The 19892-nt window shown below is 41.3% G+C and overlaps 2 protein-coding genes across 2 annotated transcripts in view; both read left to right on the top strand.

The window, feature by feature from the left end:
• gnai2b (guanine nucleotide binding protein (G protein), alpha inhibiting activity polypeptide 2b) overlaps positions 1-13917 on the top strand; it is a 56545-nt gene extending 42628 nt beyond the window's left edge. Inside the window, exons 4-9 of the mRNA XM_074645396.1 lie at positions 5085-5245; positions 8533-8661; positions 10631-10760; positions 11207-11360; positions 11515-11707; positions 12822-13917. Coding sequence (XP_074501497.1) covers positions 5085-5245; positions 8533-8661; positions 10631-10760; positions 11207-11360; positions 11515-11705 — 765 coding nt within the window. The 3' untranslated portion in view covers positions 11706-11707; positions 12822-13917. The remainder of the gene's footprint in view (positions 1-5084; positions 5246-8532; positions 8662-10630; positions 10761-11206; positions 11361-11514; positions 11708-12821) is intronic.
• Positions 13918-17200: 3283 nt separating this feature from the next.
• Positions 17201-19713, top strand: inka1b (inka box actin regulator 1b). The gene is made up of 3 exons (XM_074645251.1): positions 17201-17321; positions 17426-17478; positions 18664-19713. The coding sequence occupies exons 2-3, from the start codon at positions 17476-17478 to the stop codon at positions 19591-19593; spliced, it is 933 nt and encodes a 310-aa protein (XP_074501352.1). The 5' UTR covers positions 17201-17321; positions 17426-17475; the 3' UTR covers positions 19594-19713.
• Positions 19714-19892: the final 179 nt, after the last annotated feature.

The raw sequence follows: 19892 nt of genomic DNA, 5'->3' as shown, positions 1-19892 counted from the left end.
CAGCTGCTTGGCAGTAATGTTAGCTGACCAGACGAAGGTCTCTCCATGAATCACTGCTGATCCTAGTGTTGGCTTTTCCTGCCTAAGTGCAGGCTGAGGCAGCGGGGCTCTGCAGCGTGTCTCCTCTGCTCTCTCCGCCCGCAGCCGGAGAGAGCAGAGGAGACACCGGCACCCAGTCGGTAACGAGAAGACAACGTAAATCTCTGTAGAGCTCCGTTACTTCCCAAGACACGGGAAACCTCTGTTCGTCTGGAGGAGCTGCAGCATTTATTTCTGCACAAACGTCCCCTGTGCATTCACTAGATATTCTCAGAGCTAAACTAACTCTTCTGCAGTGTGGAGTGAGCGCGCGTTCACGTCTAGAGGTGGAGCGAGCTGAGCTGTCTGAGTGAAGGCGAGCAGGCAGAGGAGGAGGGTACAGCGGCTACACGCGAACGCGTATATGCGAGCGTGCATGTGTGACGACACGCTACATTTATGCGCGTACAAAGTTACAAATAGTCCCTTTAAGCATTTCATTTAAAAAATTAATCACAAATGGCCATCTAATGTTCCATCCAAAGTCAGGTTCAGAACAATAGTCCAAAATCCCAAAGACATTAAATATATAATCATATAAACGTCAAAGAAAGTAAAGTGGAAGCAGTGGGTCCTTGATTTCAGACATAGGTAGGTACACAGGCAGGTTTTATCAGCAGCTACTTAATTAAGCTAACATTAACTTCATGAGTTGGTTGAAAATACTGTCTGGCTGAGTTTTTAATGTTTCTAGCTGACTCATTTTACAACATGAGCTCTGTAAAGAAAATATGCACATGATAGCTACATAGGTGATATCATGCTTGACAAGGAAAAACGTAAGACCATGCCGTTATTTCTTTCTGACATAACCCGCTTTGGCTGATTAAATGGCAATCCTAAGATTTCAGCCCTGGTTGATTCACTATTTCTATGTGTCTTGGGAAGTAACGGAGCTCTACAGAGATTTACGTTGTCTTCTCGTTACCGACTGGGTGCCGGTGTCTCCTCTGCTCTCTCCGGCTGCGGGCGGAGAGAGCAGAGGAGACACGCTGCAGAGCCCCGCTGCCTCAGCCTGCACTTAGGCAGGAAAAGCCAACACTAGGATCAGCAGTGATTCATGGAGAGACCTTCGTCTGGTCAGCTAACATTACTGCCAAGCAGCTGAAATATAGAGTGATATTGTGGTTTTAGCTGACGTGTGTCGCCTCACTGTTTTGAGTGATGCTCGTTCAGGTATATTGAGAGCGAGCAAGCGCGAGCCCGACGCTGACTTTCGTTGATTTCACGGCCACAGGTGTCGCTGTTAAGAAGCATTTCTGAAAGTTACAAATAGTCCCTTTAAGGTTTTGAATCAAAACAATTTATTTAATGAATAATGAAAATAATAATTAGGTGCAGCTCTAACACACATTCGCAGAACCTCATCAGTTCATTTATTAAACTCTTATACAGAAACAGACAGACTGACACTCCCTGTACACACAGACGCATGAAGAGACACACACACACACACACACACACACACCATCAACAACAAGCACGAGTCCCATCTTCAGGCTGAGATCCAGTCTGCTGCTCCCTGTGAACACTTCTCAGCCTTTGAACAGGCTGTCAGTGAGGTCTAACAGTAGCTGAACTCATTCCTATGGAGGAGTGTGTGTGAGTCATTGTGATATTGCATTGAGGCCGGCGTATGTGTGCTGAAACTGAAGCTACAATAAAAGGATTGAGGACTCTTGCTGTGGTCATTAGAGCGCGATGGACGGACTTTTCTTTTTTCCCCTGACAGATCTGTCAAATGGCTGTATGTATGTGACAATACTCTCACAGACTCCCACACATGGTAATTAGTGTGCTAGCCTGCCAATACTGGCACACTGCAGCACTGTAGAAGTGCAATATGACACACACAGATTGTGCTTGTGTACCCGCATGCATACCCATGCACATCAAACGAAACCAAAACGGGAAAACATTATCCACGCTATTCGCTGTTTAGTTTGGTTGAGGGAGGAGTGATACACTGCCGTATAAATAACTTATGATCTAATAGCTAAACTTGAAGGAACTGTTTGTAAGAATCAGAAATTGCTTGTTAACAGCGACACCTGTGGCCGTTAAGTCAACGAAAGTCAGCGTCCTGTTGCTCGCGCTTGTGCTCGCTCTACATAGACATGAACGAGCATCGCTCAAAACAGTGAGGTGACACACGTCAGCTAAAACCACAATATCACTCTATATTTCAGCTGCTTGGCAGTAATGTTAGCTGACCAGACGAAGGTCTCTCCATGAATCACTGCTGATCCTAGTGTTGGCTTTTCCTGCTTCAGCCTCCCGACCGCAGCCAGTGGGAACAGGGGAGACACCCGAGTTTTGGTCTGAGACGATAACGTTTCTCGCTGCGGATCCCCTTCACTTCACAAGACACGGGAAACCTCTGTTGGTCTGGAGGAGCTGCAGCAGTTATTTCTGCAAAAAGGTCCACTGCATTCACTAGATATTCTCAGAGCTAAACTAACTCTTCTGCAGTGTGGAGTGTGCGCGCATGCACGTGGAGCGAAAGAGCGAGAACGAGCGCGGCGTGTGAGTGAAAGCAAGCAGGCAGGCAGTGGAGCAGAGGAGCAGAGTACAGCAGAGACTCCGGCCCTGGAGACCAAAGCTACTGTGTCTCCACCGCGTCCTCTGTCCGTGGCCAACACTGTTTTGCAAGTCGGGCTTCACTAGATAGAACTTTGCGGTTTTGATGCTTCCGTGTAGTTTGTGTTGGAGTCTGAGTCTGAACAGCGTAGCCACACGCGAACGCGCATGTGACACCGACCCGGATTGATTTATACGTGTAAGAAGTTACAAACAGTCCCTTTAAAACTCTTTCATTGGTTGTTTGTGTGTAAGCTCAGCAGTCATAGTCACTGCAACAAAATACTGCTAGAATAAAACAAATTATAAAACAACAATAAGACTGTCTATTTCAAACATTGGAATACAGACACAAAAACTCAATAGATTGAACTGTTATCTTCCTCAAAATAAAGAATAGTAAGTGGTGATTGATTTTCACCAAGAACAAAGTAAATAAATATCAATCGGCTGAAGAAAATCCATTTAAAATATAGAAACATGGCTACCCACAAAAGGAGCATAGATGCATTTGCTGTCCGACAAGGTTAAGACCGAAATGTATTTCTCCTCAAATGTGACAAATACACAATCATGTGAATCATTCTTTTATTTTAATAATGACTATGATCATATTCAGGGAAACGGCTCCTCCCGAAAGCCAGATACTGACCAAAACCCCTGACCAGTGATTATTTATTTCTTTTTTGTATTTTACCATATAACTCCTTGTGAATAAAGGTCGGAGAACATTGTCAATGTCATAACAACAGGAAGATGGAGCATTGAGAGAAACAAGCATGGTGGCAAACAGCAGGAAATCAAACCACAATCTGTTCTAGCAGCGCTGCATGCTGTTACCTTGAGTCACACCAACATATCTTACATGCGCTCCGCACGGATTGGCTGGCATCGGCTTCAGTGATATCATCATCACATTATATTGCTACTGTCATAACCTCTGCTTCCTCGGCACTAGTCCAGAGACACGGCCCTCTGCGACCACACATTATTTATTTAGCAATATGTATTCAAATACGAATGCCTGAGGATTTTTGACTGTTGATAATTCTTGAGGAGCTATATTTGATTTGTCATTTTTCACTCAGTCTAACAGATTTGCTCTAATGTAGAGCACAGATATTCACTTCTTCTGTGTTTATTGTTTTATATCTACATAGTTTAACGATAGGTTTACATTCTTTACATCTCCGCGCCGGCGACAGCTTTGACCGGAGCTATTATGTTTTTGGGTTGTCCATCCGTCTGGGAATTTCTTCTAATTTTGCACAAACATCCACTTGGACTTAAGGATGAACTGATTAGAATTTGGTAGTCAAAAAGTCAAAGGTCAAGGTCAAAGGGACTTTACATCCATCCCATTCTTGTGAACGTGATATCTCAGGAACGCCTTGAGGGAATTTCATCTCCACAAACGTCCACTCGAGGGCTGCGGTCGAAAAGTCTATTTTGCTTAGGAAGGTTCCTAACGGAGTGAAACGATCCGGAAGTATCTAAGACCAGAGTTAACCTGCCCTTGTTCAACCCTCCTTTTGTCAATTCAAACCAAGCCAGTGCATTGCTCCTGGGTTGAACCCTGGTCAGGACAATTCAGATACGACCTCAGTCACAACCTGGGAGCAATGCATACCAATTAGCTCAGGTGTTAGAAATGGCCAAGGGGGTTACATCTCTGGAGGATTACAGAGAAAGGAGATGATAGTGGCATCATCAGTTTATGCAAAAACATAAAATGTTACAGAATGATGCATGTTTTTGGGATACAGTATAAATATAGTACACACAGCATTTTTAGCTTTATAAAATGTTTAACTATGTTGTATGTATGGAGCTGTAATTTATGCAAACACATACAGACAACATACAGATTTACAGCATCTATCCATCAACATGAAACTTACTTCCTCTGTCTATCTACAGTACCCATTTATCATATATATTAGACTACATTGTGCAATATAATATAGGCACTGAAAGAGCTGCTTAAGAACGCACGGGGGGAAGCAGCGCCTTTTGTAGTCCGTTTTTGGAATATTGTAGTTTCACTGTGGCAGAGCCGAGCCACGCCACTAACATCCGCCGCCAACGCATCATCATTACGGAGCCTAGTGTAGGGCGGTCGGATTCTCTTAACACCGCGGTAGTCTTTTCCTAAATCCTTATGAATTCTCTTTCCTCAACCTCATGACGTTTTCCATCGAGGTCAAGGAAAAGTGGATATGAAAAGACATTAGGACGTAATTTTTTTACTTTTCGACCGCAGCATAGATGAACTGATTAGAGTTTGGTGGTCAAAGGTCAAAGGTCACTGTGACCTCACAAAACATGTTTTGGGCCTTAACTCAAGAATTCATATGCTAATTCTGACAATTTCAAAATGCTCCCATTGTAACTATCCTGTCCTGTGTCCTTATCGCCCCCTGCAGGACGACGCCCAGCAGCTCTTCGCCCTGTCTGCGGCTGCTGAAGAACAGGGCATCTTTCCTGATGATCTGTCCAGCGTGATCAGGCGATTGTGGGGTGACAGAGGCATACAGAATTGCTTTACACGGTCGCGAGAGTACCAACTTAACGACTCTGCAGCATAGTGAGTGTGAATTAGTATGTGTATTTCATACTGTGATGCCACTTAGGAATCAAATTCGTTTATGTTTTTCTTCTAAAATAACTTTTTTATCTACGTCGTCCCACATATTTGCTTGTAGTTGTACATCAATCATTATGCAATCACCGACTCTGTGTTTCACCACTGTAAATGTGGTTACCTCACAGCCACCTGTCAAATGTGCTCTTTTTGTCATCCCGCATACCTGTTTGTCATTTATATTAGAAAATAGTTTTGCAACTGAAACACCGCATATAAATGTTATTTTAATATGGTTATAAAACAGCTCAAGAAAGTGACAGTGAGAATGTTTTTTTTGTATTTGGTTCACAGCTGTTTAATATTCGTGCCATTAGGGATGTTCTTCTCTCGGTGTTGTGATGGATCTAACAGTCCTCTCAGCCTCTCTCATGCGCTGCAGTCTTTAACTTCTCTAGGGAGCTGTAGAGACTGGAAAGATAGTCCAATAACTTCCATTTAGGGATTATTTCTACCTGTCTGGGTTTGGTTCTTTAATATTGTAACTTAATAAGCAGAGAACAGAATAGTTTGTCTTGAGAGACGAAAAAATTGCATCGGCCTCTATTCGCCTCCAAGTGTATAAGAATTGATAGATGTGATAATGAAACCCTTAAGCAGTGCTATAAAAACAGAACGCCTTGCTTTTGGCGTGTTATTTGTACGCCATGTAGTCTTCTTGACTGCATTGTAAATGCATCTGGGTAAATATGCTACGCCCAGAGGTACTGTCATAGAATAAAAAGCGCTTAAGGCGGGTGGAGATGTGGATGGGCCCAACAATCACAGGACTTTCAACCAGGAGACCATTACATTAGTGAAGTGTTTTTTAGTTACGTTTGTGGCGTGTTTTCTGTACTTATGTTACGTTGTTTCCGTACGTATTTTACAAACTTATTTTAAGCCCAGCCATGACGTTTTTTCCTAAACCTAAGTGAGTGGTTTTGTTGCCCACTGGCAGCTACTGCACCTTCATACACGTGTGTAATATTCGCGCCTTGGTGAAACAAAACGTGACACTGACACGCTATCCTCTGGTAGAGAGCCGGGTCTATTACACGCTCCGGCGTGATATCAGGTTGATTATTCTGTGGAAGTGAAATGCATGAATAATGAGATCTGTAAAAATGAAATGCTGGAGATATAAATATATATATATATATATATGTATATCTTTCAGTCTGTGAAGCGAAGGTTGGCTGGGCCACTAAAGCTCCCAGCTGGCCTTGGATAAAGATGATGCAATGCTTGTGTAAGTGGAGCAGGTTGTGTCAAACATGGTGAAGATGCTTCCACACTCCACCTACTGACCAACAGTCTGTCAGAAAAACAGAGAAAAGGCAAAAACGGATAGAGATGTGAATGGAGAATTAAAAGAGACCAACAATGAAAGAAAAGCAGCCAACTTGAAAGCCTGAGATGAGACAACTTACTTTCTTTTTCCTTTGTGTGAAATTGAACTTGCATCTTTGTGTTGCTTACACCCTGTGTAATGTTCTTTTCAACATGTTCGCATACTTTCAACACTGCTCTTTCAAGTAAGTGACGCCCCATTATCTTACTTTCAAGAGGCAAATCATCTTTAAAGATTGAAGTGAATTGTATTTAAACAAATCACAGTATAGGAAATAACATCAAATTCACTAAATTGGAACAAATCAGAGAAGAATATTCATGTTGCCATAGAAATCCTCCCACTAAGGATAGTAGCCTACATAGTACTAGTGGGTCTAGTGGTAATCCCTTAGTGGTCTCACATGGACATCCCAGTTAGCTGTTTCACATGGGGATTTGTTATATGAATGCAGAGTATGTTCAGAGTTGATATTTGGCATCCACGCTCTGACCTCATCTCAGTCCCCACAAGCGTACACCAAGCAAAGCACAGCCAAGATTGGAGTGACAATAAATCATTCAGCCTCCAAAAAACTGCATTAGATGCAGAGCTTTACACCAGGTAGTACGTATATATCTATTACAGGATATATTATATAGAGAATTGAGATGAATAAATCGAAACCCAGCAAAACCACCAGATATGCAGCAGCCGGTTAGGACATCAGCTGTTGCAGTGGATAATATTTAACGTCAGCAGCATATTACACTCGAGCAGACAAATCATTTCTTAAGAAATGTTATGCAGCGCTAAGAGGCAGCAGATAACCAGCAGTGCATACATGTGTGTATATAAGCAACAGCTGGGCAAGGAGTGCAGCCGAGTGTGGGAGATAAGTGTAAACAATATCTGCAATTTAGATATACTGTATTATGATTCCATGAATAATAAAGCGATGTGGATGTGTGGATGATTACCCGCAGCATCTTGTCTGTGTGACGCAAGCCACGGTGAGTTTTAAAGCTGAAGTGTGCACTGATGTGCCTCCGGTGTCCTCCGGTGATCCTAACGGCATCTGCGATGAAGGGTGTGTTGAATAAATGTTTCAGCCAATGGAGTATGTCATGTGTGGGTGTAGCAGCGCGCGCCAGTTGCCTGAACCAACTTACAGGCCTCGCTCCATTTATGATTAATAGTGGTACAATGCTACTGGTATTACTGATTTTGCCATGTTGCAGGTTGTCCCTTTAAGACAGAGCTGCTTTCTGTCCCTGTGCTGTAGTTGGATACACTTTTCTCCTATTAGACTCTCGATGTGTGAAGTCCCAGCACGTTGCCATAGCTATGTGGTTACCGCAGCTAATCGGTATTTTTATAATGACAATATGGAAGCAATGTGACAATGTTTCCCCTCGGCTTCCATGTTAGCCATATCATATTAAAAGGTGATGATATGTTATTTGTTTCGCAAAAAAAACAACCCAGTTATTTCAGGTTTAATTAAACCTGATTCCTCCCAACCACCATTTGGAGCAACAGTTCTGGGAAATAACAACCAAAGTATTGGAGTCTAACCTGCGTGATGCATTTGGTCATAATGTTATTATTATAAGACCTTTGCATAATCCCTTTAAAAAGGCACTTAAACAGTCTAATCAAATGCTAGGTAAAGTTTAACTCTATTATTGAACGCAGCAGAACATGACTCACTCCACAGAAAGTTTGCTAAATTGCTGGAGTTCAGCAGATTTCAGTAAAATGCAGATGTTTTGTCTGATGTTAATGCATCACAAGTAGCCTGTGTGTGTGTGTGTGTGTGTGTGTGTGTGTGTGTGTGTACAGCCTGTTTGTGTTTTTTTCTCTCTCTCTTGCAGGTTACAAATCAAGTTGAAATCTCTTTCTCTCTGTCTCTCAGTTACCTGAATGACCTGGAGAGGATAGCTAAAGCAGATTACATCCCCACCCAGCAGGATGTGCTGCGAACTCGGGTCAAGACCACTGGCATTGTGGAAACTCACTTCACTTTCAAGGAACTGCACTTCAAGTAAGACCACATAGCACTGAGAGTATCACTGTTAATGGACTTCAGATACTTTAAAAACAAAAAGTAAATAAGTACACGAAAGTTGCACTCTCAAACCGATCTCTCTTTTCCGACATCAAAACAGGCCATTTAGCCATTTGACATTAAGTAGCCTGAGTGGTCACATGACCCCCTAGTGTTCACTCATCTCTGATGCTCGCTTGTAGTGTTATTTGGTGATACATAAAAACCTCCCAGTTGTCAGTTTGCCTTACGAACCACAAGAGCACATGAAACATGATCGATACTGAATAAAACATAACTGTCTATTTTTGGAGAGCAGCGAAGCAAAAACCAAGCTTGGATATTAAAGTTAATGCGCGGGTATGTCATCATATGTTTTTTTTTTTTTAAATTGAATTAGTCCCTATCAGCAGTTACATCACCGTACCAGCCTCCTCCACAGCTGCTCTAAACAGATTGCTCGACATAATTTTGGTCACAACATTAATAGCATCAAAGGGCGACTGACCCTTCTGTCTTGAAATGTGCAACTCAGCTACTTAGAAGCCAAATTATGCCAGCAATTAAAAGCCCAATTATCACGATTGCACTGAGATCTGCTGAGCAAATAAATTAGATTCTTCCCACCGTGCTCTCGCATAATGAAACCAGAGCTTTATGCTAACATTTGAGTGTGTCCTTGATGGTACATTAGTGTAGATCTTACATAAAACATGCTCTGACCCAGCCCGAGCACTCAGGTGTAGGATAGTAATGGATGTATAGATATATCTCTTGATAGAGGATGTGCGAGAGATACAGTAAGTGCTTAAACATTTTATAACAGGGCCTACACTGAAGTAGTCTGGTAGAGTGTGGAGGTGAATCTACAAAATATATCAAATAAAATGCAAAGACCTCAGTAGTTTTGTTTAAAGCTGCACGATTTTGAAAAAATGTCTAATTGTGATTATTTTGACTGATACTGCATTTGCGATATTAGAGGGTGTGATCATTTTTACATAATTATTCTCTTTTTCATTGAAAAAAATGAGTATGGTGGGATTTTTTGCAGGGATCTGTACCAAACAAAGATGTTTTCTTAAGCCTGTAGAATATGATGTGTAGGCCAGGACATCGCTGCAGCTCGACAATATCTAATTTAAGATGATATTTTGACACACGTTTCACCTTTAACAAATATTGCAATTTGAAAATTGTGTATAAAATACCCAAAACTAAAGTAACTTAACAGATCTGGATGATTAAAAAAATCAGCCGCATGGCTCTGGTGTGACCTGTGTCCTGATAAACTCTCTGATATTTACCTTCTGCCACAGCCTCAATATTTGGCCTGAATAATACATGGAGGCAATCAATAAGAAGAAAGTCACGTTTTTATAATTCTGTCCTGTTTACCATAATAAGTATGGAAAGGAAATACTTACAGATACAGAGAAGTGTCATCTTGCTTAATTTAGATTCGTCAAAATGGTGCTTCTTGGGCGTCTGCTAAAACTAAACACCTCAGATTTGCCCTTCATCATGTATCATCAAAGTATGGCAGCCGTGCTGGATGTGGTGCTGTGTCATTGCTTCGGCCGTCTTAAGGGTTTTGCTCACACCTCTAACAGTCTTCGATCACAGTGCTCAGCTTCCCCATTAGCCGGTGCTTTGCTCTGAATATAGAGGCCTGCCTGCTTCTCATAGCCTCTCATCGACGCCTGCAGTCTTTATCAGATATCTGACAGACGTCTCTCCACCTCCTCACCACTTCTGTTCTCAAAGCAGCCTCATGAAAACTTAATGTGCATCCCAGGGATAGAATGTCTTTCTAACTTTCTATTTCCTTCCTTCCTTCACCGTCATCCCTCCTTCCTGTCCTCCTCAAAGCCAGGTTCTCTATATCAGCTTCACCTTACTGTCTTTCATTGTGACCTCCTTCCTCCACACACAATGCAACTCCTTTGCTTTATCCCCTTTGCAGAATGTTTGATGTGGGAGGCCAACGCTCGGAGAGAAAAAAGTGGATCCACTGTTTCGAAGGAGTCACAGCCATTATTTTTTGTGTTGCACTCAGTGCTTATGACCTGGTGCTGGCTGAGGATGAGGAGATGGTAAGAGGAAAAACTGTGTCTTCATCTGCATGGATGATATAAATTGACCTGCTCTTCGGCTCATTTGCAGCATGAGGTAGTTTAGTGTGTAAGATGCTCACCCATTCCTTTTATTATAGCCTAATAATAGTGAGCTCCAGGAAGTAAAATTGTCTCATTGGACTTTAACGACCCATTTACAGAACCAATGGAGTGTAATTATGTAATGAAAGCTAATTTTTCAAGTGACTTAAACCATTTGACCCCAATTTGTTGAACTGCTTATGAATTTAAAGCAAGTGCTGAGGAGAGACCTGGCCAAAAGATGCTCTGAAGGACCTCCTCTGCACCGGTTATTCCTCTCGTTTTAAAATGTTAAACAACATTGTCCCCTGGTGGCAGCTCTGGTGCATTGTTGTGCTTCAGCAGAGGCAGTAAAAGCCATGACCGACTTTGCTTCTCTTTAGAACCGAATGCATGAGAGCATGAAGCTGTTCGACTCCATCTGCAACAACAAGTGGTTCACTGAGACCTCCATCATCCTCTTCCTCAACAAGAAGGATCTCTTTGAGGAGAAGATTACTCGCAGCCCCCTCACCATCTGCTTCCCAGAATACACAGGTAGGTACACCTTGCTTTATTAGTCTCCAGTACAACCACAGACAGGTTGCTGTGGCTGCAGTCGGCACAGTGCCGGCTAACCAATCACAACATAAGAAAACATAATCTCTTCTCTAAAAACACTTCCTCGGCTTTCCAAACTGTCGCTTCCCAGGAGCCAACAAGTTTGATGAAGCAGCCAGTTACATTCAGACCAAGTTTGAGGACCTGAACAAGAAAAAGGACACAAAGGAGATCTACACCCACTTCACCTGTGCCACTGACACCAAGAACGTGCAGTTCGTCTTCGACGCCGTCACTGACGTCATTATTAAGAACAACCTGAAAGACTGTGGTCTTTTCTAAAGGTAGGAATAGAGGGATGATGAAATATAAAATGTTATCGGTAACAGCTTTAGGTAAGTTAGGCGGCCTGGAGCTGAGACCATCTGTCAATTAATCACTTAGTCGATCAACAGAAAACAAATTAGCAATTCATTGTGAAACCCTCCGGCTCTACATGGAGCTAATCAAATGTGAGTGTTTGTAGGTTTTCTTACTTTTCTATAGCAGTTAAACAGAATATCTTTGTGTTTTGAACTGTTGGTCGGATGGGAAACAAACAACTAAGACTAAACAAACTGATTCATCAAGAAAATAATCGCCTAATGAATCAATAATGAATGTAATTGTTAGTTGTGACCCGAATTTAATCACAGATGACTGGCATCCTAAAAGTGAGAACGTTTCTAGCAGCTCTAACTCTGTGTAATTAGTTAATTTTACTAACATGCATCAGCTGTTATTCAGCTCGTTTATTGAAACTGTGCAAATAAGACACTGTGTGGAGCTGCTTACTGTATTTGTTTCTTAGAGCAAAACTTGTTCAAGATCAGGAACAAACTAGCCGACTGGGCTCCTGGTGCCTTTTCAGCGTGACCTGCCAGCTCACATTAGCTACCTGGTGTTTGCTCTCAGGTCAGATTCAGTCTCAAGAACCACTTTCTGATGTGGCCCGTCTCACCTTTCTGTATGAATTAAGTTATGTGTAGACATAAAACATGGCACCAATTTGGATATTTCATATTTTACACCACCTACCGTCCATCCTCATAGAGGCTTAGAGCAGCTCTAAGAGGTCAAAGTAGCTCCAGGAAGAACTGTTCTCAATTTTCAATGAGAAAGGATGTCATGTTTTGTACATACGGTATTGAGACAAATTTGAGATTTTATGAATTTGTGCTACATAAATAAAATTGACTGGGCTGATTACAATGAGGTCTGTGGATTATCAAGAGTAACACGTTGTTGCTGTTGAGTTTAACATATATTTTATTCAACTCCAAGAATGGAACATGACATCTCAATTAGTCTGATTAAATTATTAAATCAGTAAGTCCCTCTGCATTAGAATAGTGAAATAACAGCTCTTTATTGTATTTGTCTAAAGGTGCTTTTTTTGTCGTCTTTCTGTTCATGCAGGACAACGCTCGACGCACACAGACTGCATGAGAGACTGCAACAGCCATGTGAAGATTACTGCTTTTCATAATGAAAACCATAACAGACTTGATTCCTAGAGGGGAAAAAACCTTCAACAATCACTGATTTGCATCCATCACATTCTCTGTCAATTGTGTTAATATTTTTTTTATATATATATTTCTTACTGCTCTTGGGGTTCTCGTACTACTGAGTGCCTGTAAATACATATTTGACCAAGGACCCCTACTGGTTTTTAAATTAGATTTGTAACCTAAATTATATTATCTGACTGGCTTAAGTGGAAGATGATTGTTGGAAGAGGAAAACTTATCATAATAATAACCCATTATCTCATCATGCCATATGGCAAATGAAAAAATACGCCAAAATTAAAGTATTGTTCATCCTTCAAGGACCAGTTTGAGAACCACATTTAAACCGTAGTGATTTGATTTTATGAGTCTCGTTTTTTTGTAATTCAGATTTTGTTTTTTTAGGTTTTCATTTTTACTTTTCTTATTTGCTTTTGAAGTTTAGTAAAAAGATTCAGTACAAAAAAACAACTTTTTTATGAAATTCACATTAACTTATGTTAACTAATGTTGGCATTTTATGACCCTTTTGAGTGCACAGAGCTTATTTTTAGAAGAAAACAAACAAGCATGGAGAATGAAATTGGATGAAGGGAAAATGTTTTTTGTACAATGTTTACACAGAATCAATATCCACAGTTGTACTATAGTGCATTGTTCTGCATGACTGTCCATAGATTAGCTTGTACCCCCACGAACTGAATAACATTCCTTAAGTAACTTCTCTGAAGAAATTAAACAGAAATGGTTATGTGTCACTTTTAAGATATCTGTTCTGTACTATTTGTTCCATTCCAAGTCTTTTTACATATGTTTGTGCCTTGATATCTGTTTACACTTGTTCTTAGAGACATGCTATCTCCATAGTGTGAATTAGGGCTATTTCTACCCATCATTCAAGATGCACCACAACATAGAGACAAATGGATGATAGCCGTTCATTAATATTAACATCAAAAGTAATTCACTTGTTAAATGTAAATAAAAGTTTGCTCACATGATCTTTTATTCTACAGTTTTATGTGTCAAATGAAAATGCACAAAAAGCATATTATTCTGTTCCTCCATATTTGGACCAAAACTCTACTAAAAGTGAACTAAAAAAGAATATAGAAAGAGGACTATAGAGTAGAAACAGAAAACATTAGCTGATGAAGACCATAAGATGGGGTTGAAAGCACAGGAAAAGCTTGTAAATGGACCTTGAATTGAGATTATGTTTTCTCACATACTGATCCCAAAGTCAAGAATGGACTTCTGAAATAGTGATATGTGTAATGGGTGACAGGTGAATCTACTTTGGTGCCATTCGGCCGTTGGTGGAAAGTAACTTTGTATATTTACAGAAGAACTGTAAGTATAATTCAGTTTCCATTTTATGCTACTTTACTTCTTCTCCTAGAGGGAAATATTATATTTTTACTACACTAGCTATATTTATTTGACAGATATAGTTACTGGTTACTTTTGAGATTCAGATTTTACATAAACGTGAGCATTTTTCTTTTCTCCTTTCCTACGTCATAAGTCATCTCCTGACACTTCAGATTTATCTTGGGGCCCTTTGGAGGGACTCTACCCAGAGGTTGGTAACCACTCGACTAAACTACTTAACCGGTAGGCCTAGCGAAAACCAGCTTCACCTCAACCGGTTCCCAGTGAAACGCTGCTTACATGTTGATGCAATAGCATCAATTTTGATTTCAAAGGTCAGGGGATACAGTTATTAGTACTGGCAGAAATCTTCCAAAGGCCTTTAGTTTATCAGATAACCCTACCTGAGGTGGAACAAAACACAACCATGTTTTTTCAAGTTATTTACATCTCTTTTTTCAGGACAAACTGGGCTATCAGAACATGTACACTACAGTGAAAAATGAAAAAACAAACATGAAATTGAATCTCAGATAAACGAATCACATACAGTATAGCCTTGAGTGAAGGTATTGATATTACATGAAACTAGAAAACCCTAAGGAATCCATTGGTACCAACCATCATGTCATGCTAGCTCATCGGGAAGGAGGATATTTTTGTTTGAGTATTTCTGCATACTGGGGTCCCTAAACAGTCTTAGAATTGAATGAATTGGGTATCACTGTGAACACGAGACTCTTGTGGATCCAGTGAGCCCAACTGTATTCATGTGTGATGATGACCATTTTTTTTAAAACTTGACCTCACTGTATAAAATGACCTGTGGTGACCTCTAGGATAATCACAGCCTCATGAAACTTTACAACCACAAACTAGAGACCTAGAGCATTCAGAATATGGATGGATTTCCTAGGTAGATTGACAATTAAGGGGGTTTCTGAGCAGTTTCCACAACAGAATGGCTCGCCATCCAATCACTGAAAAATGCAATTCTTGCAGAAATCTCCAAATGTCACAAGTTTTTGACTAAATTTAGCACCAAATCTGTGTAACAAATGGTATCAACCCAAGAAGTGCTGCAACAACTTATGAGACATAATAGAGCATGGGGATGACCATCATATACTTCTGTCATAATGTTCTAAGCCCTTATACACTTTCACAATTCATTTTAATTTATTAATTCATTACTTAAGGTTTATTTCTGATTTATGACTAGAAAAACTTGACACACAGTGTTGCGCTGCATCTCAAATTAATCTTCAGGTTCCCAGCTTTCAGATGATGTACACCACTTCTATGTGACATCTACTGTTGACCTGCTATCTCCCCCTAAAGACCCCCTATACCTCCCTAAAAAAGACAAAAACGGGTCTATTGTGGGTCTCAGAGGGTTAGTGTCATCTGAAGAAAAAAAAAAGATTATAATTATTTTAGGAAAGTTGCAGTTAATTTGTATATTGTGTTAAATGAAAATAGACAGAGTGGATAAGGACATCTGTGTCTGCTGCATGTGTCTCCTTCACGACCACTGACAGAGTGCTCCTACCCAGCTGACAGTGTGTGATGCTTTAAATCAGGACCCATGGCAAACATTTGATCTATCTATTCTATTTTATCTATTTGAACTGCATAAGCTGCCATTGGGTGCGTTTGACTGGGGTCACCCTATAGGACCCCAATACATTTGTCTTTTCAAAAAGCACTAATTAAAACAGAAACAGAAAACTATCCATTCCTTTCTTCCTAATCACTGCTTTCACTTCTCCTCTGCCATGTGGTAAGTTATTTCATTTTGCAAGGCCCTTTTTGTCAGCACATTAATTCCCTCTTTCAGGCCCTCATGTGCTGGTGCCCAACAGAAATGCACATCTTGGCTACACCACCTCTGTGTAGTCTTAGCACACTATAGGTACAGTTCAATGAGTAACTCTTCCCATCCAGATTTTGTTGATTGTAAGGTTTAATGACAGCTGTTGAGTCCGAGCAAACCGTATCAGATCTGACCTCTTCAACCCACTGCAATATAGCAAGTATTTTTAATCCTTTAAGTACATTTTGCTGAAAATACTTCTGTGCTTTTACTTCGGTAGGATTTTGAATACAGGACTTTTGCTTAATTGAGTATTTTTTTTAAACTTTTTACTTCAGTGAAAGATCTGAGCAGTCTCCCACTGCTGTGGCTGAATTACAATACAAAGTGTTATCAACATCCAAAGAGGTGAGATGAGGTGAGGAGGTGCATTCATGAATGGTTTGCTCATCTGCAAATGAAATGAGAACTTCCTATGAGCCCAACACCATGTTTGCATTTCTAAAAACACCACTTAAGAGAAGAATGGTGAATGGACCGTCTGCATTGCTCCGAGCTTAATAAAGGAGGTAAAGGTTTATATAGTCAGAGACAGGAGAATGGTAATATGGGAGGTCTTGTCTACAAAGATCCACAAGGTGGCGATATGTATACTTTAGTTAATCTGCACATGCATGCAGAGACAGCAAGACAACTTCTACAAAAGTGGTGTTTTATACTCTACACAGTCTTGTGAAACTACAATGAAGTGTTCGTCTTAAATATAGTCATATAAGTCATAATTTATTGAATGCAACAATCAGTGTCTGTGATTTGGAATTTTAATAGTATTAATGGTTAAATGGAAAATGTTAGTTGAATCTACCCTATCTATAAATAATCTATTTATTCTTAAATAAAACAAAATGTGTAATTATCCAACTCTATCTGTAGAGTCTCCACAGTGTAACACAACACAATAAAGTTACAGTAGGGACCTCTGTAATCACACAGGGAGGGAGGTATCTTGTTTCAGGAGACTTGCTATTGGCTGATCTTTTGGTGCCCTGCTCTGATTCGCTGCAGCAAAAAGCTCAGCATCGTCAAAAACCACTGACAGACCTTCATCTGGTTCAGATCACAGGGAATATACAGAGCGACAAAATCATCTCTGATCAACTGTAAATCTGTGCAGTTGTGGATTGAGCTGGGATTAACTCTGAACCAAATGCAAAGGTGAGTGTTAAAAAGCCTACTACTAAATGACTGCAGTATATGTTTTAAGAAGTTTAATAATAATTGTGAAAACATTTATCTAATGCAGTTTTTTTTTGTTGCAGAAACAATTAACAGGATTCTGAACTTCACTGCAGACATTTACTCACATGCAATGGTAAGTTTTTCCTGATATATTTAGTAGATGCATGCAGTGATTGCTTGATTGTGAGATATCAATCAGGACCTTAAGCAGAAACCCTTTGTAAAGTGTTTTGTTGCGCTAGGCAGTGTACATTTCTATATACTGATACTTAAAGTTTTTCCTCTAATGGCTGTTCTTTTTGGAAAGCTAGAGTGTTTCAATCCCCCAAATCACAGTTAATTCAAACCAAACTAGTCCTTACCAAATGCATACAACTGGGTGAATCACTATTCCTTGTTGTGTGAAGGCAGCCAAGGAGAACAGGGCATTTTAAGAGGTGCAGACTAACCACAGAGTCCCACTGAGGATGTCTCTGTATGTCAGATAAGTCCCCCCCGCCCCCCAGGGGCCAAATGGTTCAGCACCCACAGCTGTGATAACATCATGGCATTGTGGTGTCTTTACATCTCCAAGCCAAACACTGGCAGGACAGGGAGGTTCAGCAAACTAAATATACTAAAAGTTGAGCTACTGATTCTTTTGAGGATTTTTTAGGAGTGTGCTTCCTGCCACAGGAATGGTTTAGATGGAACTGTACAAAGCCTTGCATCAAGACTACATTGATTTCAGTTTATCTGAAGGCTGGAAGATGATACGATTCATAATTAATACAAGACCGCTGTGTAATTCCAAAACGTGTCTGTCATTTCCTGCTTTATATAATACAGTCCAGTCAACATCCTGTGAGTTAGGGGAATCCAGAGAGGATATGTGGCTCGGCACTCCTCCACGATCCAGCTCTACTTTGTTCAAACTTCCCCTCTCGCTTTAGGAGGCAGGGAGTCTTTCCCCCCCCCAGTATAAAATGTGCATCCTGTTCTCAGCCACGATGACTTTTTCATTTTCTTGGATCATACTGCATGGGATGGTCTCCATAAAGCTGCTCTGAGGTTTGTCAGGAATGCTTCACTTGTTATATGGTCATAGAGCAGAGTGATCTCAGCTGGTAAAAATCTTATTGGCCCAGTTCTGGAAATAACAGAGGCAACTGTGTCTCAGCTAGACCGGCCAGTGCATGATGGGATATTTTGGAAGCCAGCCTAACTGCTCTGTAGACTACTGCAAAAGTCGACCAATAAAGCTTTTTGGTTAGAAGTGTTGACTATATTTAAATTCTGCCTGCACCACTAAGTCTTTGTGCCTTTTCTCATTGTGTAGCTGTGTTTAGGAGATTCTGCCGACTGCCTCCGGGACCAAATGCAGTGCATGATGAGATCCTTGCAGGACCTGAAGCAGATAAGCAGGCCGAGGCCACTGAGTGAACCGTGTGCTCGGTCCTTCGCTGTGACACGGCTCTGCAAACAGAGGGCACAGCAAGAGCGACTCGCTCGCCTACGTGTTTCTGATGCCAGCGAAGCCAGCACGTATGACTCTGCCTGTTGCCTGGCCAGCCCCCTGGAAGAAGAGGAAGAGCATCAGGAGCACGAACGGTTGACACAAGGCTCCCCAAGCAGTGAGAAGAGTCTGGACTTTGACTCGGGTTACTCGGAGGCTTCTTGGCAGGATGAAGGTGTGGTGCTGAGGAGGACCAGGAATGTGCGAGTCTCCTCTTCTGCCTGCCTCCGCACAAACAGAGGACCTTCTGGCCGAATCCGTCCCAAATCAACCTCGGACGCTTGCCTGGAGCGCTGGACCTCGTTTGAGGCCAGTGACCAAGAAGACTGGACGACATCGCTGCTGAGCCGCAGTAGGAACAGACAGCCTCTGGTTCTGGGGGACAACAGCTTTGCTGACCTGATAAAGAACTGGATGGACCTACCAGAGTGTCCTGAGCCGGCAGAACTGAAGCCCAATGCGGGCCGGCGCCTTGCCAAAGACATTTTGATCAACATGCGGCGCAGAATGGCAGGGGTGTCTAAAAGTGTGGAGGTGAGGCCGAGGCCAGCAGACTCCACGAGGGTCAGCAGGGCGGCAGAGGCTCCCAAACGGATGTCCTGCCCTGCGGGACTCCAGACTCTCAAACCTTTCTTTCACCAGTCCCACACAGGCCTACATCAGCCGGACACTGACTTGTTACAGTTCACCGCTCTCATGAAGACAGGCAGCCGACAACCCATCATATGTAATGACATTATTGGATACATTTAAGTGATGCTGTAACTCCGGACTGGCCATTAACACAAATTAGAATAATACGGTTCTATTTTTATAATTGGATTTTGTCCAAAATGTTGATACATCTGGAATAAAAGTTTTTTTTAAGGAAAATGTGTTCTGTTCCTGCCTGAGTTTGAGCAGTGCCAACTGTAAAAATATCATTATTGTAGCCATCTGTCATTGAGTTTGACACATTTTAAGCTTCTCCTTCATGAGACAAAGTGATGTTACAGGGGTTAAAGGTGTCTGCAGTTTTCATCGATGCAGTATTTTGCGTCAACCTTTAAGCT

Source organism: Sebastes fasciatus, chromosome 1 (genome assembly GCF_043250625.1).
Source record: "Sebastes fasciatus isolate fSebFas1 chromosome 1, fSebFas1.pri, whole genome shotgun sequence".
In the NCBI taxonomy this organism is placed as follows: Eukaryota; Metazoa; Chordata; class Actinopteri; order Perciformes; family Sebastidae; genus Sebastes; species Sebastes fasciatus.
Note: the sequence above shows the minus strand (reverse complement) of the source record. Positions and strands in the feature narration are given on the sequence as shown.